At 38.3% G+C, this 24,315-nt stretch overlaps 2 protein-coding genes across 8 annotated transcripts in view; one reads left to right on the top strand and one right to left on the bottom strand.

Moving 5' to 3' along the window:
* The window catches only part of LOC105382854 (syntaxin-binding protein 5), a 182,338-nt gene extending 164,789 nt beyond the window's left edge, over positions 1-17,549 (bottom strand). For 5 of the 6 annotated variants that reach the window (XM_048629358.1, XM_048629356.1, XM_048629357.1 and 2 more), the window contains exon 1: positions 16,949-17,548. In XM_048629358.1, coding sequence (XP_048485315.1) covers positions 16,949-17,071 — 123 coding nt within the window. In that variant the 5' untranslated portion in view covers positions 17,072-17,548. Of the gene's footprint in view, positions 1-16,948 lie in introns of all 6 variants that reach the window. The other variant, XM_048629355.1, reaches the window with a different exon arrangement.
* Positions 17,550-19,632: 2,083 nt separating this feature from the next.
* Positions 19,633-24,268, top strand: LOC105381552 (oxygen-dependent coproporphyrinogen-III oxidase). 2 transcript variants are annotated; one of them, XM_011551307.3, is made up of 9 exons: positions 19,633-19,817; positions 20,214-20,442; positions 20,748-20,813; positions 21,507-21,664; positions 22,241-22,371; positions 22,893-23,019; positions 23,368-23,531; positions 23,745-23,914; positions 24,020-24,268. In XM_011551307.3, exons 1-9 carry the CDS (start codon positions 19,735-19,737, stop codon positions 24,134-24,136), a joined length of 1,245 nt encoding a protein of 414 aa, XP_011549609.1. In that variant the 5' UTR covers positions 19,633-19,734; the 3' UTR covers positions 24,137-24,268. The 2 variants fall into 2 exon arrangements, with proteins under 2 accessions (XP_011549609.1, XP_011549610.1); XM_011551308.3 differs by lacking the exon at positions 20,748-20,813 and having other exon boundaries at positions 19,634-19,817.
* Positions 24,269-24,315: the final 47 nt, after the last annotated feature.

Below are 24,315 nucleotides of genomic sequence, written 5' to 3'. Positions count from 1 at the left end.
TGAAACCCGATAATTTTACGTGTACCTATACCTACCTAAACCACACCAAAACAGAACGTGACGTAACCTTCAATCACACTATTCAGAAGCAGCATGAAACACGGCTTCTCAAACCAATTTCCATTGAACATGTACCTACAAACGTACCAAAACCGAATCCCTATCACAACATGGCACAGGGTGTACCGTTAAATGTACAACTCAGGGTTTCAGCTCGTAAAATAAATACTATACATACATTCGAAACGGTAGTCGTCCCAGGGGGCGAGCGCAACGCAAAACGTTATATTCGCAGTCACGTCCAACAAAAAAGGTTTTTTAAACCTTTAGTCCCTTTTTGTCATAGAAGATTACGGCCTTTGGATACTTTGACACTTCATGTGTGATGTGATGTGATGAATGATGATATTTCTTGTCACGTTTCACCTTCATGTTAGGTAAGGTAGATAAATTAACTTAAAAGTTATTTCATTTAGTTCTAAAATAAAATCCTTCCGTGCAATCACGACCTACGTCACTACAACTAACAATAAATAAATTATGCACATAAAATTAAACGACTAATAGCTAAGGCAAACAACTACCGGAAGGTACGAAATATGAATAAAAATACACAAAACCTGAAACATAACTGGAAGTATGCAAATACAACGAATTAACTTTTTTGATAACCACCCACTTAATAACAGGAATATACAAACAACCGAATGCGAATCGGTCTAGCCGTTTTGGAACAACACATGACACGACCGATTTCAAATTGGTTTAGCGAAGAAGATTTCTATTTCAGCAGGCATTTATTCCGGATTCAGAAGTAAACGACTTTCAGCAGCTGACAAAATATTCCAGACCACTATGAAAAGACTAAAAACATTCCACCAGATGCCCTTGCAGCATGCGTGCATATAACCCCAGCTTACGGCAGCAGCAGGGTGGGGGATAATGTTTATAATGGCATTAGGTTATGCGTGCAGCGTGCACTCGTTCGCACTCCACGGGCCATTTGCATAATGTCGTGTCTGCGGGGTCACTCTCTAAATCTACGAACGAACGAACGATAATTTTCACTTAAGCGGCAGTCGTGGTTAGCGCTACAGTTTTATTTTTCCGAAGCTTCGGAGCGCTGCGCATACTACGGCTCTATCTCGTTGTATCATCATCATCATCTGCTAATAATCAGCCACAACACTCGGTCCTCGGCCTTTCTCATCGAACCACTACCGGCTACCCGGCTAAGGTGTCAGTCCAGCGGGCAGGAAGGCGTCCCACGCTGCGTTTGCCTGTTCGTGGCCTCCACTCCACTCGAGAACTCGTCTACCCCAACGGTTATCGGTTCTTCGGTAGATATGACCAGCCCACTGCCACTTCAGCTTGCATATTTTGACAGCGATGTCGGTAACCTTAGTCCTCGTCTAGTCTGACGGATAACCTCATTTCTGATACGATCCATCAGAGAAACCTCAAGAAATCTCGTGTGCTGATTGCGTGAAAATGTTTGTCCGTTCGTTCGGCGATTTAGAGAGTAAACCCCCTGACATGGTGGCATGCACGCACGAGGCTCATGGCAAAAATATTGAGATAAATTTTCGCCGTTCTCGTTTTTTTTATTACGCTAACGGGTTCAGGGTTAAAGCTTCGGTGATTGTTCTAGACATTAAGGGAAGTTATTGTTTTAAACTTTTACCTGTACCACGGGTTTTCGAAATCAAAAATAGAATCAAATACAATGCGCGGGCGTTTTTAAATAGGTAGGTATATAAGTTTTTAAATATTTTTAATAAAACAAAGGAACCGATTGCTATAAGCAATAAGGCCGCCTTTTTGTACTGTTTTTATTTTTAAGCTTTATTTTGTATTTTTTCTTGGTGCAAATAAAGAGCATTTAATATAAGAACGAAACATTTTCATAACAATCATAACTTGCTATAATATGGAAGTTGTCTGAAATTCAGTGTACTCATGCCAGTGCTTGACCCGGAGTCAGGTGGCGTCGGAGGTGTCGGAAGGTCAGTTGGAAGTCAACGCGTGACTAGCCACCTGCCACCTTCGTAGACGGTGTAATAAAGCCTATATTTCCATCACTATTTTATTAGGTCAGTAGGAAATTTATAAGTACAGCCCCTAGTTTCCGGAATGTGAATTTAGACTTTACCATCGATTTGTTAATTACAGTACTTACTTGTAGTGCTTTTTTTTAGAATGAGAAAAAATCTAGATGAACTGTGATAAAAAAAGTTATACAATACATACCTCCTAATGGGAGTGAATGAAATTACTAAACTAGGTTCTTCGATTATACTTTCTACTTTCTCGCAACGATGCCTATACATTGCGGCATTGGTTATGGTTACCAAGTTTTAAATACTTACAGAAATAAAAATATGTATTACTAAAGGAATATGTGTGTAATGTATGTTAAAAAAAACATGATTAGCATAAAAGTTACTGCTTAGGGACAAAAGTTCAACTTTGTGAAATAATTTGTGCAAACGATTCAGCTTTCCTACTAATATTATAAACGCGAAAGTTTATAAGTACTGATGGATAAAATTAAAGTAAAACCTTACACAAATCCTAACTAATATTATAAATGCGAATGTAACTCTGTCTGTCTGTCTGTCTGTCTGTTACTCTTTCAAGTCTTTCACGCCAAAACTACTGAACGGATTCGGATGAAATTTGGTATACATATGGTCTAAACCCTGAGAAAGAACATAGGCTACTTTTTATCCCGAAATTCCCACGGGAAAACTTAAGGCGAAGCGAAGCTCGCGGGACCAGCTAGTTTTATATAAAAACGCCCCGCACGACGACGCTCCAATGTACGGTTCACAAAGCAATAACATCGTCACATAATGTGCAAGTGATGTAGTCATTATGAGGTCATGCTATTATCGCGCAGGGGCCGATCAATGACACAGTGGGTGTGTTTTGTTTCAGATACTAGCTTTTATCCCACTTTCTAGTTTTATTTTTCTCAATATATTTTTTTGTGAAGTTAGCCATTTTTTTTACTGCATTAAAATTTTTGTATGTTAGTATACTAACTTGTATACTAGTATTAATACAAAATACTATGCAATATCAAAGAGTTATTAAAGCATACCAACCTTGAACAACCATGACCAATGACCACGCATTATTAACGCTGTTTCGTCATAGATAGGTACTCTTCGTCTATTGTTCTTTTACGATTCGGTTTAACATCACTGAGTTATATTTTTAGCTTATAAGCTATCGACAATCTTTTAGCACCATTGCTTTAAATTGTATGGATCTGAAAGATGTTAAAAAGATAAATACTGAAGCCGTGTATCTGTAAGAAGGATAATAATGGTACTGTACTATATACTTATTTTTGTATTTAAAGTAAAATATTCAGTAGCCACACATAATCATAATATATTACTTATATCTAAATCATATCATAACTATATCTACGGCTACTCTTACACTACTAATACTCGTAAGTCGTGTATTCATTCATAAAATATTAGGGACGTATGTATAGTATTTTTTTTTTAATTTCTTGGGGGAAAATCAGTTAGCCGAAGTGGAACAAAACCACGTAGAATCGTGGCAATTGTTTTATGAAATCGTTATTTTGTTAATAGTGATTCAAACCCGACATGGCATAGCGGCACTTATCTGTCAATTAATGGCCACCATCAGCGTTTACTGTTGAAAGCAGTTTATACTGCCTATGTGTATTTATTATTGTGAAGAGATATGAAATGAAATTAACAGTTACATTAAATGAAACTATCCGTTTTATATACAAATTGTTATTATAAATGCAGTGCTTGTATACTCGTATGTTCTGAATTAACGGGGCTTTTAGAGGATTTTTTACCTATATCCGAAGGACCTACCTTCATCAATTATTAATAATTTATGGCAGATATAAATAACTATGTAGACTACGCAGATAAACCTTAACATAAAAATAAACATCGAAAACACAACACATTATGCCGTCGCGTCATCAGAAAACGTAAAGGTTTTAAAAAGCGACAGACAAAATGCCCAATAAATCTGGGATCCCTCGATATTTCTTTCTCTGCGAGATAAAACTGATGCTGCCATTTTGTGACACAACTTTTGTAACCGAGTGATTTATTTAAGCCCGACCCAGGGTTCAGGTGCGGCGTTTCAGGAGCTTTCACGGTGTCTGGCGTTTGAATATAATCAATTGTGGCCAAGTGTGGATGGCACTTAGGCTATGCGTCCTCGGCCTTCTTCCGACCATAAAGGTTATCGGTTCAGCGGGCTCACACTCAGTTTTCCTATTCACACTCTACTGTACTCTACATACCATTGCAATAAGAAATCTACCTAAGTAACCAACCTTTAAGTGAATAAAAGTCCACAGTCATATCTCAATGGATTGCGATGGACGCAAAATTCCCACGTCACCGTGGTATCTTTTCACCGTCCTTGTAAATTCTCTATTTCAGACTTTCCCAAGTAGTACTTGTTATGTTCTATCTATCCTTCCTCTTGGTAGGTGCTCTGAATTCTGGCAACGAATTTGCAACACAAAAAGGCTCCAAGGCCGATACATCATACCGACAGAGCCAGCTACTAGCTAGGTATATTATTATTTGAGGCTCGTGTACGTGTTATGTGTGGGAGGCTGGCCCATACCGCCCTTCCGGTCCCCTGATAATCGCAACCCTTACTTGGCGGCCATTTTGATAAACTACCTAGTTTTGCTTTTGTTTTCTAATACACATAATACTATAGGCTTCGTTTACCTTCGAATAATATTAGGTTATAATGCAAAAGGGACTGTAATGGCAAATGTTGTTGAATTAATATAACTAGGAGGTACAATTAAATTAAATGTAGGGTTGATGGGTGGCACACAAGTAAGTAAATATAATGCCATAGTTATAGAAACAAGAACATACTTATACAACGTAACATATAGAAGCTCATAGTAACCTCAAAGGTGCTCTCACAAACCACAGCTATAGCCAGTAATGGATGAAGAAGCAAGACTTTTGGTCGCCATCTTGCAACTAATGTCTCCTAGGGGTGAGATAGGATTTTTAAGTAATGTGTCTTTTGAGAAAAAGAACAAGGCGGATTAGGTTGAAGGCGCGGTTTCAGCGTTTAAACTGAGATTTCAAATAACGAATACTACTTTTGAACCGTTTATTTTTTACAAACTACCGCATGAAATATCTGCCCATCTAAGTACCATACTACCATATATATACATACATAAACATGAACAATTATAGAATTCATCGCCATATTTAAATAACCGTATGATTTTGCGCGCGAATTTTCATAACCCTGAAATAGTTTACCAACAATAAAGAGAAAGTTGGCTGGCTTTAGATATAGCCGGGGCAGACTGTACAAGTACGAAGGAATTGACAAATCCTCATTGGATCTCTGCCAAAGCGTTGCGTGTCATCTTGTAGGTTATTATTATTGGGGTCTGTGTCAAACGAACTTTTATTCTGGTTTTTACGACTGTGCCAAAAGGTCAATGCACTTGATAAACTTGAGTTATCTTTATCTATTGCTGGGTGCTCTTTCAGATTTGATTTGATTACACGGTTTTATCAATTAACGTTCTTATATAAACTAAATAAACATAACTAAAGGTTTGTGCAATATAATCATATGACCAATTTAACTATAATGACATTATAAATAAATAAAAAACAAAAAAAAAACTGACAAGAAAACAACAAAACCTAACCTCCTTAGGACTTAAAACTACGGCCCCGTTTTAAAGCAAATAAAACGGCCAGATAACAATCGCTTGGTATCATCCACGTTCAGTGTTTGCTGCAGTGGCTCCGGGATTTACTATTGGTGGCGGGTTGCCAACGCAGCTGTGTCAAGACCGGCCGGACCGAACCTGTGACCCGGCCTTCACCCGCCCGCTTGGACCTACCACTTGCCAATTTTAGGAATTAAGATGACATTGTATAACGGAGAAGGGTTATAGCAGGTGAGCTTTTGAGACAACAAATACCACGCACTTCGGAAGTACGTGCAGGTACCAAAAAAGGTAGGTAGCAAAAAATATATATTTTTTAAACATGATAAAATTAAATATTGTGCAGTTTTGCAGGTACCACCCGCCCATAGAATAGAAAAGTAGATTGCTCAACAACAAAAAACTGAAGAAATTTTCCAAAGCGTTTAAGATTATAAATTGTGTCATTATATCAAGACCGTATTTTCGTAAAAATCGATAGAATAGCGATCAAACAATTTGGAATGTTCCCAAACTTGGTATCACTCTCACATTGCTGAGAACAAAGACACCTGCGCCTTTTATAAATGCAAGTTTTGGAGGAAATTTCTAGAGACTTTTTAAATAAATATAAATTGATAAAATTAATAGTTAGATTGTTACAGGCGATGGCAGTAAACCAAAAGAACTGTACTAAAACATACACTCGCGAGCAACGATAAAGTTCCACCTACAAAATGCTGAGAGCTGTGATCTGGTTACTTCAAGAAACTATCATCAAAAAGGCACCACAGTTCACCCGCGAAAATGATATAAATAAATTCATGCACTTCTTAAGGTCGTGCGAAAAATATTTTTTATAGGTAATATTCTTTCGTCTTCGTCTCGATAAATTTCAGATTCGAAATAATCCATCTGTTTTGAAGAGTTCTTACTGCAGGAAGAGAAGACACTCAGATTTATCACTCTTTTCGGTAGAAAGGATGTGGCCCGGGGACCGGGTGACACAATGACCTACATCGACGAGCTCGCGGTCATTTTGCCCAATAATACAGTAAATTAGTATAGAAAATAAATAAAACCTACCGTGTATATTCCGAGTATTCTGTACCTGTACTTCAGAAATTGAATTAGGTTTAACAAAATTTACAACATGCTTTAAATAGTAGAAAATCTTCCAAATTCAGATGTTGTTATTTTAAAGTGACACGAAACAAAAGCAACATTTCAGATAAGAAACTAAACCCAAAATAATGAAACCCTCCCGCAATCTGTAACAGTCAAGATAACAGGACCGGTCAAATCGTCCAAAAACAAAAGAAGCTGCCGATTTTTTTGAATTCCGAACGCATTCTAGACAAAGCTATCAGGCCCGAAATACTGACTACCCACTATCTAGGCATTCACAGACTAAACTAGACCACGTACAGCTATTATCTGTGCGAATTAACATAGGCAAGGCAAGAACTAGGGTAATGGGCCCAAACACGCGAACCCAGTATAGCCTGATGGCGATCCAACGACGGACGGTTATGAAAACTGTATGAAAGATGAGCGACTTCATCACACAGCTATGAGATCGTCAAAATGCAAATGGTTAGTCGAGGAGACTTGATGAAAGATACTACATCATCTAGCTATGCGTACTTGAGCTGTCCTGAAACTCTTGAACAACGCAAATATGCAAATAATATTACATAGCATACCATTAACAACTTTTATCTTATAAATTAAATTTTAACTAACACAGCGATAAATTTAAATTGACTTGAAGTTAAATTCACTCGAAGTATCTGAGGTTTCAGATATGAATGATATACAGTTATTACTATTTCATGTATTTTAAACAGTACCGGTGGCGCCCCCAGTTAAAAGCAGTATCTGCTTGCTTCACTTTTTACTTCGCATTCGGTAGCTGCGGTGTTTTAAACTTTTAAAAGCTTTTTACTATTTGCGGGCAAATAAAGTTCTCTACTGTTGCTGCTTATGAATTCTGTGAGATGGGATTTTAAGACGGATGTGGTTTTATTATTTGCTGTTTATGACATACTAGCTATGGCTAGCGAGCTTTGCATTGCCTTAAAGATTTTCTTATTACGTTTTTCGTAAGATACAATACAGGCCAGCTATCGATTTAGATACTTAATATAGCTTAGCTTTTATTAAAATAACCTGTGTTAATTTTTTAGTTAAAAAATCTATTTTTATTTATTAATTTTTTATTTAATATTCAGCTATTTACAGCATCACACTATTCACACTACTAACACCATCATATAAAATATAAAACATTTGCATTAAAAAAATACTGCCAGCGATATCTACAACAATAAAATATCACCAAAGAATAAAAATGAACCCTTTTGGGACTTTTCTGGTACCATGTCAAAATAAATCACCATTCATAGCGAACCCTTCACAAGCTGATAGCGACGTGACAGCCTATGATATGATGAATAATTTATGAGGAAACTACCCGCATTTGTGAGGAGCCACGAGTTCTCTGGACATCGCTGTTACTAATATAACAACATCTATAGTCAAAATTACAAGTTTTGCCTGCTGGTTTTAAATTTCAGGCAATAAGCTGAATTATTTACCTCTTCTTAACCTTGCTTGCTTAAGATTTGATTGCTGTCGTCTTCTACAAAAGTTTCTCGTGCAGTATTTTTTATAAATGTCTTATCTTTCATTCTTTTAGTGAGATAAAAAGTATACATAAGATCAGTTTCTCTAATAATAAAATAGAAATGTCGCAGCCTGAACGATACTGATGAGGTGTCCCTAGGACCTCGTATGTACCTCATAAGAACAATTTCAATATGTGCTGAAAATTACATTTACATGTAATTGACTACAAAATTACATGTAATTGACTGCCAAATGAACTGAAAGACTCGTTATGCTAACATAAGAGCTTTTTTCAAGAATTACCTCTATGATAAATTCTGTATTAGATATTAGAAAGACAACGTTTTTTCTGTTGACTTTTTATGAATGTTAACTCGGAATGAGCGTACAACCGTATCGTCGTCAAGAACATAAGTATCCACCTAAATAAATGGATGAAAAGGAGAAGACATAAATGAAATTGCCATCGATAAAGCCGCGATTCGTGATTCACCGGTTGAAGATACGAGCCTCGGCCACAATACGCTCAGTGTGGCAATTCATTTGATCACATTCAGATATTCCCTACGTCTTCTAAATGGTGAATATTTTCTTTCTGAGTTTCACGGGGTGATTTGGCTTCATACTCATTCGACCTGAGCTAAGTGCATAAATTCAATAGAATGATTTTTTACATTAAAGTATTGCATCATAGATAGATGTTAAAATATTACTGGTATTATAAATAAATAAATATGTGGGGACATCTCACACACTGACATCCGACCCCAAGCTAGGCAGAACCTGTGTTATGGGTGTCGGACAGCTGATATATCTACACAAATACATAGATAGATACATACTAAATATAAATATCAACACCCAAGACCCGAGTACAAATATCTATTATTAAACAAATATCTGCCCCAGCCGGGAATCGAACCCGGGACCTTCGGCATAGTAGTCAGAGCCACTAACCACTACGCCAGTCAGCCGTCATCTCCGCCAAACCTGTTTCAGACTAATGTTTTACCTATAATGCATGGATGAATCATATCTAATTTTAATAATTGCACTTTAATGTGTTATATTTTAAAAAGATTACGAATGATATCACATCAGCGTTAATATTAATCCTTAGTAATAATACTTTTTTTATGTAGCCTGTTTATAAACTGACCACATCGATATTGAAAAAGAGAGCGCCTATTTATCCCATTCAAGCTAATAAATAAATATAAAGATAAGTACATCATAATATATTTTTCTCCGTCAATCTACGAGTAGGTCCAACCAAGCGGTTGGGGCCGTAGCAAAAGCTACCATTTCGCCGACGTCGCGTAACGTACTAAACGTTATGTAGGTCGGTGAGATATCCAGCGAACAATTCAATTGCATTTTACGGGATTTTCCCTCCAAACTCTACTTTTAGCTATCTGCCAACACTCTTCCTTGAAATGAGTAAGGATCGAGGATGTGGCGTTAAACTCAGACTAGAAGTTTTTAAAAACACATATTTTATTGGAAGTCTAAAAATGTACCAATTTCACAATAAAAAGTCAAATTCTTGAGTGTAAGGCCTGGTTTCGCATTACTTGGTTGGTTAACAACCCAATCCCTGGTTACTGGACTAAACGGACCCCTACAGCAGCAATGGACAACTTTTCATTTTCTTTACCCTATATTTTTATTAGCTATTCGGAAAGTTTATAAAGAATTGGAGGACCCGTATTTTTTTATTTTGTATATACATTAATTTTAGCATGTTATTTTTAACTTTAAAGTTAATTATTTTAAAACCGGAAGTGACGTCACATATTATGCTCAACTTTTATTTTTGACTTTTGCCTTAGTGTCGAAAAAAACATAAATGACACTGACAAGTGTCTAATGCATCGCACCTAATGCATGACGTCATCAGCACTTTTTTACTATTTTATGATTTTCTCGAAAATGATACATCCAAAAAATACAAAATCATTTTTTTGTGGCCTTTAGAGCTAAATCTCGAAATGGTTTTCGATTTATAGCAGCTTTAGTTTTTTGAAATGTTGTCCATTAAGTTTATCAACTGATTAAGGGAATTAATGCTTTGTTTTGGCATGACACTCACTAACCGTAATAGTCCGTCAAATAATGAAACCGAGGTTTTAATGATATAACCGAGTAACGCAACACCGGCCCTAAATCTGCCAAAAGATTCCGCACAATTTCTTCCTGATAGACGTCTGAACTAAAGATTTAAAATAAAACTGAGAGTAGGAGCAGTCGCTGAAAGCTAAGAACCGTCCCAAGAGTTGACCACTTCAAATTTTAAACAGTTTTCTGCTTCGGAAACAATGTCTGGAACAATACAGTAGATTGTCTCTCGAGGCTTCCTCTTTTAACTGTAAGGACCGCTCTTATTTTTTAACTTTTCACCATGTCTTTAGTCAGAGAATTCATAATCAAATGATGAGTAATTTTAGCGACGACAATTTAGGCGTCGTTATTCCCTGTTAGCATTTCTGCGTGGAATTTAATATCGCCAAAGCAAATAAGGCATGAGCCATGTGCCCTTGACCCTTTGCTCTGTAAAATGTCAAGACAGTGTCAAACAGACAACACAGAGTAATCTCACCGTTACTGCGGCAGTAAACTGTCCACACTCGACGCTGGAATTAGAGAGATAATCCAGTGAAATGACGCCATCATTAAACAGGAAATCGTTACGTTTTATTGTAGCTGTAAAACAACATGGTGGCCTGATTTATGCTCGAGCCTTTTCTGTTTTTGTATGTTGGTTTATACGCGTGTTACTCTTGGGAAAGGCTTTATTGAACAGAGCGGATACATTATCTGCCATCACCTCAGTGCTTTGCAAACTTCTCTTACAGACAAGAGACTCAGGTAGTGGCTTATATGTATATGTTAGTACTAACATTATAATGTTAGTACTAACATTATAATGTTTAATTTTATATACATATAAGCTATTAAAATGTAACTATGTGTGCAGGTGGCTTGAATATATGTAAATGTGACAGATATCCAAGGTCAATAATTATAATATGGTAGATATTGCACATAAATCATCTGAAAAACAATAATGCTCTGATTTATATCCAGCGCACGTCCACGTTGCATTGAATCGAAACAAGGTCACAACATTTGCAAAGTGGAAAACTGATGATTATGAAATTCTGAACTCGGAAAAATATTAAAATATATGTTAATCGATGCCCCAATACTTAAAATAACCGGGAATATCCAATTCAGCTCTAAATTGAGTCTTCAATTTTAACATTTTATTTCGTCGGCACACAAAGCTTTTGTCAGAATTTCATAAGAGAATATTTGAATGCTAATCATGCAAAATGACAGACAAAGACAAGGAGAATTATGCGAGATCACGGCGCTTGACAGAAACATCCTCGTTAGGAGACGAATATTAAATCATTTCAGCCAAACTTTCAGGACATTACATCTGCTGACATAAGCTCGACTTTACTTAGCTTTGGGATAAGATGAAAGAACAAGATCTTCCAAAGAGCTTTGCTACATGTTTGTAAAAAAATCATTTTTTGAGTGTGAACTAACTTTTTGCCTTTACTTTAGGTTTTCCCCTTTCTAAAGCCGTAAATCATTCGTTTTTCTTCGAACGAGATGCGTTACATATAGACAAACATCTTCAATCTCAGTTATGAAATGGATTTTTCTTACTCTGCGGGAACTTTTTTTTGTGTAAGAAACACAATTTTTCTGAGCGTATGTGCCCATATTTACTGGTAAAGGCTTTTCAGAAGTAATAATAATAGTATTATTTATCCATACAAATCTACTTGGTAATGTTGTAAAAAAACAGGGCAATGCTTTTAAAATGTATTTAAATACATTTTGTACTGACAGACGTTTGGCAGGTGACTAAATACATTTAGCGTTTGGTGAAATTCCACCTCAATTTCTAAACATAATAATATAATAATATGTACAGTAAAGGTTCTGGAGTGGAGACCCCGTGTCGGCAAACGGCGTGTCGGTCGCCCCCCAACCCGTTGGTCTGATGATCTGCGGAAGGTAGCGGGAAGCCGCTGGATGCAGATGGCGGGTGACCGTTTGGGGTGGCGATCGTTAGGAGAGGCCTATGTCCAACAGTGGACTACAGAAGGCTGAGAGAGAGAGAGAGAGCCACAGTACTGGTATCAGAAACGCGATAGCATCTTCCAAACGAGCGTCCAAATGGATCATTAGTCGCTGTGACGTCATCGCAATGCTGCTGATTTACGAGGGTGGCCTGACAAGAATTAATTATGCTCCTGCATCAGCGGTTTCTATTCGGTTTTCGGCATTCATTAATGGAGATGGAGAACCTATCTAGTGCGATCTGAATGGCAATGGCCATCTGTCATCATTGGCATGGGATGAAATAGATATTCGATCTACTCTAGTAAGTTATAATCTTTAACAATATCAATGTGTTGTTTTTTGAACTAATGCTCTCTGGATGAGCACAAAATAGAAAAACTATCGGTAGCGGATCGGTAAATCTGCCTTAGTATGTAAGATTATACCTATGTGCAACAGACTGACTGAAAATGGCAACTAACGCTAACGGCTTTTTTTCTATCGCGTAAGTATACATTCTAACTATTTTCAACGGTTATTGTGGTTCGAAAATGTAATAAATTGCAATAGCGGGAAAACTATAAGTAATGTTAGTAACAATTCAAATAGAATTTTGGTCGGAAAATTTAACACAAAAGCTCTATTGACAGAAATGTAATTGGAGTTTGTAGTTTGCGGAACACAAAGAGTCCGCCGGTTCGGCGTTATATTTACTTCAATAAATGCGTGCTTCCCGCTCTCTAAACCTACAGAAAGCTTTATTGAAACAAACATTGTTCCAACATTAAATATGTTTCCAACGTTAATTAAAATAGTTAAATAGCGGTCTGGTATAACAGACACTGTTCGAACCTTCATATATTTTCACAAAGCCTGCGAGAAACCTTAAACGATTACTCTTAAAGGATTACCCTTTGGAAATATAACTCTCCTAGTACATTTAGGCCAGGTTCTTCCGCTGAAACCCGTTCAGGGCTAGCCGAAGCATTTATTAAATGATCCCTACAATTTCGCAAACGAAGCGGTCACAGAAACTTGTAAGTCGGTAATGAAATTTACGTCAAACCCACCTAATACCTTCCGACCCGACGGATCCCCCGAGACTGGTCGAACTGGCTAATTCAGTTATTGTAAAAGATGAAGCTAAATATTGGCACAGTAACGATGGAAATTGAGTTTGTAGGGCTAAGTGTCCCAATGTTTCTGAACCCACTAATAATTGCTCGCCCAGTGAAATTAATAGAGGTAATGCTTTAAATAACAAATTGATTGAACATTTAAATATTAATGGCCCACTCAAAACTCCATAATATAATCATGAATGATATTAGGAATTAAAAGTTACTGAAATACAGCTCTGATGTTTATCAACAAGTCCGGAAATAAAAACTGAATACATATGCGATATTCTCTGATTCATTCACTTAACAACATTACTACACTAATTATGATTGTTATTATCGGCGTACAAATAGCGTAGCGACAATAGTCTGCCGTTGGCTGCAGATTGCAATTAAATTAATCAATGTTGACAGACAGATGTTGATAAACCAGCCACAATGTTGATACAGAATACCGACAAAGGAATCGCAAATGTGATCTGATAAAGTCTACTCTGATCATTAGAAGGATGTTGCGTGTCGTCCACTTTCCTTACAATCTATTGTGAAAAGAATTTCCCCAAAACATAGTTAACTCGGAAGGTAAAAAAGGTTGGGCAGATAAAAACGGAAGGTGAAAATGATAAGATATGTGAAAACGATATTTACAACTTAGATAAGACAATTCACGAAGAACGTGCTCTGATACGATGCATGGTTGTTGTACTATTCTTGGAGAAGTTAATATTATACAAAATGCTCTTACATACTGGGGAATGATTAACGGCACTTACCGTATTAGAGGTAACGAAAATTGCATACTTGATACGTTATTTTGTCTTTCATCTAAATCAAATGAAGATTGATCTAGGTAATCTTCAAAATAGAATTCATAGTACCAGGAATTCAGGATACAGTCTTAGTTGAACTTCTTTTTAGAATTCAGGATACAGTCTGATTGAAGTTTAATTTAATAAAATGGTCTGTAATGACACCATTCATTGTCATTAATTAGACTATATGATAACGAGAACAGTTATTATTATTTTTGAATTATCATCCACAGCACGTGTTTCTTAATGTACTATTTTCCTTATCATTGTAGCGCTAAGTGCCATGTCACGTATTCTATACATTTTACAAGGTGTCCGATCACAACGACCGTTCCGAGGTATTTCAAAACCTGGTATAAACAAATACTTAGGGCCACTTGCACCAACATATTAAATCTAGATTTAGTGTTAAATCTCGATTTAGTGTCAAATTTTATATGGATTGACGTTTCTTAAATCGAGATTTGACAATAAATCTAGATTTTAATTTTTGTGCAAGTGGCCCTTAAAAACGAAACATTTCAAGGTAAGGTGTAGTTACCGGAAAGTAAAATATCAGGCGGCGGCGGCGGTTGAGGCTCGCACGCGACCGTCGGCCGGCGGGGCGGGTCACGCCGTCGACACACGTTATTTAAAAACAAAACTTATGACCATATCATGTTTAAAACAACCGAAACCTAACGCTACTAACGTCGGTTCCTACTTTTGCATTCATTATAAATTATAATTATATTTTTTTGGAAATTTGTTGACTGTTCTTTTTTTTAAACTTAGATTTTCAGTGTAACTAGTTTACTTTATTTCAAAATCTATTATGTAAATAGATGAAAATCCGTAAGATCTAAGTTGACAGATGTTACGTTCGTACGTAATGATTCTGATATTGCTGACTTTCCTGTCGGCTATCAATGCTGGTAGGTACTTCTAATTCATCAATCTCTAAAATAGGGCCTAGATATTAATAATAATTAGTTTTAACAACTTTACCAAATGTGGGAAGATGGTAAAAGTTAAGACTTTCGGTTCACTTTCTATTAAAAGTTTGGAGATTTTAAAGGCGATCCTATAATAAAGTTAGTATTATCTAATTAAGATACTTCGGATTTATGCTAATGAAATTCTTAGGGTTCATGTATTATTTTCCAAGTTAATGAACAATTTTTATAAATTATCAACTCGTTTCTGCTCAAGGGAAATCTACGAACATGTTATTAAATTTATCCTCTGTTATCCAATCATTCTAAATTACATATTGTTTATGGCTTAAACTTATTATAATCTAACGCCAATATCTTTTAATATGTTTCATAAATTTATATATTTTAATTTATGCCAAATTATCCCTGCAATAAATATAAGTAATTGAGTTGGTATTATGTATTATGCTCAGTATTGTACAATAGATTCAGTTTACGATATTCCTAGACCAAACTAAACGACGTAGTTAATAGTTCTTCATCCATAAAATGTTTGAAAAACCTTGGCATGCATCCGCAATGGTCATAAAATGGAGTGGAATTTAGTTCTTTATGAAACGTCTGGTAATTTGCACCATCCATCTTGTCGGCAAACGGAACAACCTTGCCGTCGCCTGGACTTTCTTCACAAGCGGTGTTACTGTTCTTAGTTTATCGCATCATTCATATTTCTGTTCCTTTTCTCATGAAATTGTCTCTCGCTGCTGAGTTCATGATGTTCCGTTCAGAGCTTCAATTATAAACTTCTGTCGCATAATTAACTTTCGCCAAGGGGTGAAAGAATTTCTCCAGTAAATTTGTCTCCAACTTAGGATATTACTCATTTCTTGTAATTACCTCGAGCATTTTACAATCTGGTCAAATGGCAATTTCATTTACCTACCTACCTAGGTTTTATTCCTTCCGAACCGTATTTTCGAGGTAAGACTTAGATCTCATTTTCCGATTTCCATCGCAATTTTCCCTTTTATTCTAGAAGGGATCAATTTATTCTGATGTATGAACGGCCGGTTTATCTAATCAGGTTGTTATCGTTCCAATATGATTCCTATCTGCGCCGCAGACATAGAAATTATTACATTATAATAATGAGGCGAAAGCCTACGAGTTGCTATTGCCGTGGGCGGATCTAAGCAGATTACTTAGTTGTTTATATCGTGCCAGATTGAGATGGTCAAGGTTACTGACGTAAGCCAGCAAGCCAGCGGCCGCCGCGTCGACGGAATTTCATCATGGCTCATATTTACTCCGCTCGACTCGGAATTTAATAACATCTGCATTACTTTCGATTAATGTGGGATACGCCACCTTTTATTTACATTTCATTGAATGTATGCTTACCATTTATTATGATACTGTGTTGCATTACACGTGAATCAACGTCGACGTGCACATAAAGATATGAAAAGGCGATGAGTCGTCGTTTGTCAACGTTCAACAGTTTGACAACATTGCGTGGCACGCGAGGCTCGCATCGCTGGCTCGTGTACGTACCTTGATAAATACAGTCGGTGCGGAGAGCCCCCCCCCTCCTGCCTGCTGCCGACGGGCCATTACCGCGAGACCTTGGGCCGAGGCGCGCCGCAGCGCGATAAAACTTACCTTTTTAATCTGGAAGTGGTCGGAGCGCAGCGTCTCCTGGATCTCCTGCTCCGTGCCGCGCGGCGCCTGCTGCACCGAGCTGCGGAAGCCGTCCAGCACACCCTTGAACGTGAACTTCTTCATCGCGAACTGTTTATAGAGCGGATCCTTTGTCCGACGAGCCCGCTCGCGCGCTCGGCGCCGGCTACATCACACCCGTGGCTTCGCCGCGGACCACTCGCCGGTTTTGGCGGAAGGCCGTTGTCGCTCGGGCTCCGTCGGCCGAGTCGGGCGTGCCTAGTGCGCAGGGGCGCCGACGCCGCTCGCTCCCGCCCGCCACGTCCGCGACGACGACGATCGACGAAAACTAGGCGAGGCACCGCCTCCGGAATGTACGGCAATGCGGCTCCACTGCGGGATCGATAGCCGCCGACACGCGCACTGTCGTCGCCACAGCACACGACTGGCGGAGAGTGGTCGCGACCGATCGATGCACTTTCCGCGCTCCAGAAAGAGACGAGCGAATATTGCGCAGCGGGCCGTGACCAGCAGATACACACGCGGAATAGCGGAGGAAAATAAACAGCTGATAGCACTTTCCCAGTGTTACCGCTAGGAGGCGAGAGTGGGTTCTTATTATGACAATGACAGATAGTTGACAGTGACACTGTTAACATGACATAGCTGTCAGATTCGGATATTCCATTAAAAAAAAATGCTTTATTATTGTTAGGTACTTTGAGAAACTCATTTAATTCTTTAAAATGAAATAATTACTTCGAGAAACCTATTAATTTCTTTTATTACCTACATAACAAATTTAACGTGTTGGTATTATACATAACTATACACTTCTTTTAAAACAAAACGCTAAATGAAACGAAACGCAATTTAATGCTGCCAGATGATATGAAAATTACCCTAAAATCGGTAAAATCCTCATTGACAATGAGTAATTGTACCTCTACCTAGTACCTACCTAGTCTTGTCGGTAATTTAATTCGATACAAGAAATAAAGAACCAAATAGACCTCCCTACTTAAAAATTCGATGCATTTATTAAGTATTTTTATAATCATTTCGTTCGCGAAGACTTTCCCGATGAAATAACTAACAACTAAGTAGGTATGTCAATGATAATAGCTATGCTTTTTAGACGGCTGACTGGTGTAGTGGTTAGTGACCCTGACTGCTATGCCGAAGGTCCCGGGTTCGATTCAAGGCTGGCACAGATATTTGTTTAAAGAAAGATATTTGTACTCGGGTCTTGGGTGTTGATATTTATATTTTAATATGTATTTGTGTAGACTGATTTCAGTAGTATTATAATATCTATTGGTACTTACCTACTTACATACATCCACTAAATATCTTCTTCATTAACCTATATAACAAATGTTATCAGCAATATGCCTCGTCAAAAATCACTCAAAAAGGCCACCCCGAATCGTACCTGGCCCAAAGGTACCCATTATACTCGCAGCATTACCGCGTTGTATAGCGAGTGATATCCTTTGAGCGAGGTACGAACCGGAGCGGCGGTCATAACCTCTGATAACTATACGTCGTCCAAGGCCTTTTAAAAAAGACCTTGCCTCAGACCCCCATACTCCACTTGTCTCAAATGCTACAGGAATAAATGTGTAGCAGTTCTTCAAGGCAGCGTATTTCAAATGTTTGGATCTAGCTGCGCTCTCCGCCGCCGACCCGGCTGTACGTGTGGTCCCTGGAAGGTGAGAGGCAGCAAATGTGCTCACGCAAGTCGCGTCCCACAGCAGGCTACGTCCACGCTCCCAAGGGACCAAGGTTAAGCCATCAGGGCGTTTACCGTCACTGCGGCTTAAACCAGGAGGTTCTAAAACACAGGGAATGTTGGCGGTGACCATTGCCCTGCGAATGATTTCATTCAAGGCGTGATGGCGAGGAAATCTTCCTGCGCATCTCTGGCAACTCAATCCATGATGTCCTCTTGTGTCTACCTGTGCTCCACAGATGCACACATGCTGTTCACAAATATTACACCCCAGCCTCAAGGCTACAGCTATCCTTAATGTGTCATTATCCAGCAATGTACCCATTTGTGGTGAAGGCAAGGCATGGAGCCAAGCACCTTACTCTGATGCAGATGCAGCTCTAAGTCTGGCCAAATCCACACCTGAACTGGTCTCGATGAGACTATCTAATATTGCCATCGAGTTAATCTCATCCCAGTTCCTTTGCATCTCGGGATTATCGGGAGTAACCTGTCCCGGACGCTGAGTCTCCCATTCTGCTAAAGCCTCGTTCACAAAGGGCAAGCGGAACCCGTCACCATCAACTGAGAGAATAGATATATCAGATGTCCGTTACCCATAACAATGGCCCAGCTTGGGGTCGAATGGCCGTGTGTGAGATGTCCCCATATTTTTTTATTATTTTTTTTTTATTCGGTTTATGTCTTTTGTTTGGTTTGTCTTCTTCGTGGAAAGTTTGAAACCTTTGTTACTTTGCTAAAAGGATTAGCCAGTTAGGTAAGCATTATAAATCGTCAAGTTGATTCCAATTAACACCGGTTTCTAACGCCCAAAAAGTTAAAGCATAGAAAGGCTGGTTTAGCTTATAAAATTTATGGAACAATATTAGGGTGTTAGTATAATTATGCTGGCAGCACTTTTATCAGCTGTTTGTGCTAACTGTCATCTGTCAATGAAAAAAGTGACATTCAAAATATTCAAATCATTCAATTCATTTCATCCATTCATGTAAACAGTTTTGTAAACTTAATTTTTTATTAAAATTTGCGATATTTGGCCACATTTTCATTCAAAATGTCGTTTAAAATCGTATCTAGAAGTTTTCAAACACTGAGTTATGTTGGTACTTATAAGAAACTCAGAAACCGACATTTAAAGTAAGTATTTTAGTTTAACTCTCACAAGTAGTTACTTTCGTTTGATTTATTGGAAAAAAAATGATAAGATATCAATGTTTTGGTAAGTTCAGGTGACCTATTTATAGTCTGAAGAGTTCCTCATAATCTTTTATCTCTCGAAAGTTGAATTTAGCCACAAGGATTTTATTTGAAACTTAATCACTTTAGAGACTAGTTTCGCTCATAATTATTTCCGATCCTACGTGACCTACGGCACGGCACATCCATACATTAACGCTGCATGTTTTATTTTATATTATTAAGAATACTTACATATTCCTCTTATTTAAGTAGTTAACATATATTTTATTTGGGATTATTGTAATATTTTAATAAATACTTTAGTTAACTAAATCCAATACAAAACAATTTCAGACTTTACTGTGCAGCCATAATAGGCACAGGATATGCAGCATACAGCCAACATAAGAATAACAAAGCAGATATGAAAGAGGCAATTCAACTGAAGAAGTATATGGCTGAGCCGATCACTCCGGTGGATCAGCTGACCAAGAACCAGGCGGATATGAAGGCTCAGATGGAACTCCTTATTATGAGGATTCAGGCCGAGTTCTGCCGAGCGCTAGAGGCAGAGGAGGACAAGGTACCTATATACAAAATTAAATGACTATTATAGACTGTAGAAATAAAGATTAACTTTGTTAATCAGTTAACTCATTTCTGAAAAATGATTTTCTCCGAATTCATGACTAACTGAAATAAACATGGTAACAAACTCTACTGTAGCTTTAGTATTTGTCACCGATACACACAGTTAAAGATTTTAGAGTAAATTCTTCCTGTTTAATATCCTAACTATACCTACCTTCCATTTCTTGCAGAGATGCTTCTGTAACTATTAGTAGTTAGCGCATATGTCTATGATATAATTATTTGTTTTGGTTGTAGGAGTGGGAAGATGAGAAGACAATTGATGATTTAGATTTTGACAATGATGTTTACATTAAAACCCCGGTATGATTCATATTACTCTATTGCTTGCATGGTTTGTTAGAATGTATAATTTAATAATGTATTCATCCAATAAACCTTTTATAACCGTTATTTAACTCTAATAAACTACATTATTACTAATGTACACACACATATTAAATTAAAAACATCTGCATTATTAACATACTATTGTAGAATGATATTCATATTTTGCTGACCACCCATTGTATCATGGCATTCATGGCTTTCCTAGATTTCTATCTGTAGAATTTGATTGTCTGTTTGTGTTATAGGTAGGTATGTACAAACGTATAATCTAAATAGTATTGTTCACCACTTCATCTTGATAATTTATCATAGAATTATGTTTTATCTAAGAGTATTTCCATGACTCACATCTCAAGTTCAAGGCAATATTATCCTTCAGCCGCTGATAATATAATATGCATGACTATTCAAACTGTGTTAGCATGTCATATACATTATAGCACTTTTTAAGGTTTCATAATTATTAGTTTTAATTTTCTCTGAATATGAAACAGTTTAAAACATTAACCATAAGAATTTTAGTTACGAATGTGTGCATAATTGTCCGTCTAGCACGCTGCCCTCCCGACCCCCAATCTTATAGGTCTCTCGCGCCCTGATGAGTATAGTAGACACCTGTAAAATGCATGCGTCACAATAAACACCTAATTTACCCTTCACACCCAGGAGGCAAAGTTCAAAGTGGACCGCTGGACGCGAGCGGAGGGCGGCGGTGGCATAACCTGCGTGCTGCAAGATGGCCGCGTGTTCGAGAAGGCGGGAGTCAACATATCCGTGGTGTCGGGGACCTTGCCGCCCGCCGCGGTGCAGCAGATGAGGTCTAGGTATGTATAGGTGTGTATAATTATACATATAAATTATGTAGTTAAGTGAAGGGTAAGTAACACGGGGCGTATTTAAGATAGGTATGACAAAAACTTCCGTTTTCCGACAAAAGTTTTTCGTCGCGCTCCCTCTTGAGGCTACGCGAAGTGAGTGAGCGCGATGCAAAACTTATGAAACTTTTCAAAATGCGCCCCGTGCTACTAGCCCTGGTTCTAAATCTGCAAGTGGTCGTGGCAGTGGGCCGGCCATATAGTATTTGTCAAAAAGTTGAAGAGCGAAGGGTAAGTATAAGCGTTCACGTATAGAATCCATGTATTGGCAAGTGTAGTGTGCGACGACGCGACGCCCTCCCTGGTCCGACGAAATCAGACATATAGGCGGCAGTGACTATAATTACTGGCTGATGATGATGTACCTACTACTTGTTCCCATGCCATAATGCCTAACTTAATCAGTAGGTAGATCTGCTAACTGAAATCAATAAACCTAATCCTTTATTGTACCTACCTACTAGTGTACTAAAAGGTGGACTTAAGTTATATGAAGTCTCTACTAAAGTTTCTTATCCCCCACAGAGGCAGAACCCTCCAAGACGGTGCGTTGCCGTTCTTCGCGTGCGGCGTGAGCGCCGTCATCCACCCGCGGAACCCCATGGTGCCCACCATACACTTCAACTACAGATACTTCGAGGTCACAGACAAAGATGGTATGTCCTATGCTCCTGATTTAACATTAGAGTATACGAATATTGTCGACTAAAGTCGATAGCGTAATTCGATAGCAATTTGTATGACCTATTGATCAGCGCCCATGTCTGTAACGTTAGAAACTAATAAACCGCATACAAACTTTTGTGGGCCGCCTATCAAATTATTTTCGACATGTCAACAATATTCGTGATACACTTGTGATCTTGTGATACACACACAATATGACGTACATGGAAGAAGGCTCCTCGGGTGACCTTACATAGGTACGTTCGTCGTACCCAGGGCAGTTTGGTACTGTAATCATGCTAAGAACAGCAGGAACATTGAAAAATTAGTAGATTTTATAAAGCATTTCAATCGGTCCTTCGAGGCTCCTTCTTACATGGCTTTTCCATCGGCGATAAAAAGGCAGGCTGTATAACTTAACATCCATTGCTTACAGTAATAAAAATAGATAAATCAAGACATTATTCTGAGGTGACATACAAGAGTGTAATATTGGGTTCAACATTTCCAGGAGTGCAATGGTGGTTCGGCGGCGGCACCGACCTCACGCCTTACTACTTGAATGAAGAAGACGCGGTCCTGTTCCACACAGCCTTGAAGAACGCTTGCGATAAACATGACAAATCATATTATGCTAAGTAAGTAACTTCATACTTAGCTTATTATCAGATACAATGTAACATAGTAAAAGGGCAGTCAGCAACGGACAACTTACCTGACTGGCTCATCTCTGGGTTAATCCTATATCACCACACCACCAGGGTGTCGGTGACAAATACTACAAGAGATACGTAGAGCGTGTTTAGGTGTCTTGTCACCGTGGTTATATGATGAGCCCACACAGATCTACCACAAATAAGCCAGTCAGAAGAACGTCATTCTAAGACTGGCTGTCTGTATTGCGCCGGACTCATCTATCTACAGTTGATACGTCTCTCAGGAAGGCTCTTTTCGTGCAACCCTGAACTAAATCCATTCCCTCACAGGTTCAAAAAGTGGTGCGACGACTACTTCCACATCCCGCACCGCGGCGAGCGGCGCGGTGTCGGCGGCATATTCTTCGACGACGTAGACTACCCCAGCCAGAAGAAGGCCTTCGACTTCGTCACCAGCTGTGCTGAGGCCGTCATACCGAGTTATTTGCCTATTGGTGAGGGAGATTGATTATTTTAAGTATTGTAGTTACGTTGCTTCGTTTATTGTTTGCTTTCCTGTCCAGTAGGCATTTGAAGCTGCTTACAATGGTGTGGAAAAGTGTAAAAATCACTTAAAATTTATTTCGCTCTACACACACCGTTCATAGATTATTATTCTGAGGGATTTCACCAGTGTTGCCACTAAAGAAATATTTTCCTTGATTCAGTGAAAAAGCGTAAGGATGCAGCGTACGGATACCACGAGCGACAGTGGCAGCTCTTGCGTCGCGGACGCTACGTGGAGTTCAACCTGATCTACGACAGAGGCACCAAGTTTGGTCTACACACGCCGCAGGCCAGATACGAATCCATTCTGATGTCGCTGCCGCTCAATGCTGTGAGTTTCTAGCTTTTATTTAATTTTTATAGTTGATTCTGTAACATTAATCAATGGATATCATTGGCTCCATGCGCATCACCAATACTTTTTTTTGTTTTACAGAAATGGGAATACATGCACGTGCCAAAGCCAGGCTCGGAGGAAGATAAACTGACCCAAGTACTGAAAGAACCTCGTGATTGGCTGAACATTGATAAACAAAAGAGGATGAAGGCGTAATCATTATCATGAACTAGTTAGTACTTACTTAATACCATATTAATATGGGCTGTTGGTTGTTTCTTAAGATGTAATTATGTTAAAGCTGTTAAGATAGGTTTTTTGTAAAAATTAAATTATATTTTACAAGAATATCTTTGTTTTGTCTTTCTAGACCAAAGGGGGGCGGGGTTCATACT

This window comes from Plutella xylostella, chromosome 23 (assembly GCF_932276165.1).
Source record: "Plutella xylostella chromosome 23, ilPluXylo3.1, whole genome shotgun sequence".
Lineage (NCBI taxonomy): Eukaryota > Metazoa > Arthropoda > Insecta > Lepidoptera > Plutellidae > Plutella > Plutella xylostella.
This window is presented reverse-complemented; position numbering and strand designations above follow the sequence as displayed.

Excerpts from the sequence above, each read along its gene's own strand:
- LOC105381552 (XM_011551307.3), top strand. The coding sequence starts at position 19,735 with ATGTCGTTTAAAATCGTATCTAGAAGTTTTCAAACACTGAGTTATGTT. Across the intron at positions 20,443-20,747 it reads TAGAGGCAGAGGAGGACAAG|GAGTGGGAAGATGAGAAGAC; the intron begins GTACCTATATAC and ends TTTTGGTTGTAG. Across the intron at positions 21,665-22,240 it reads GTGCAGCAGATGAGGTCTAG|AGGCAGAACCCTCCAAGACG; the intron begins GTATGTATAGGT and ends TATCCCCCACAG.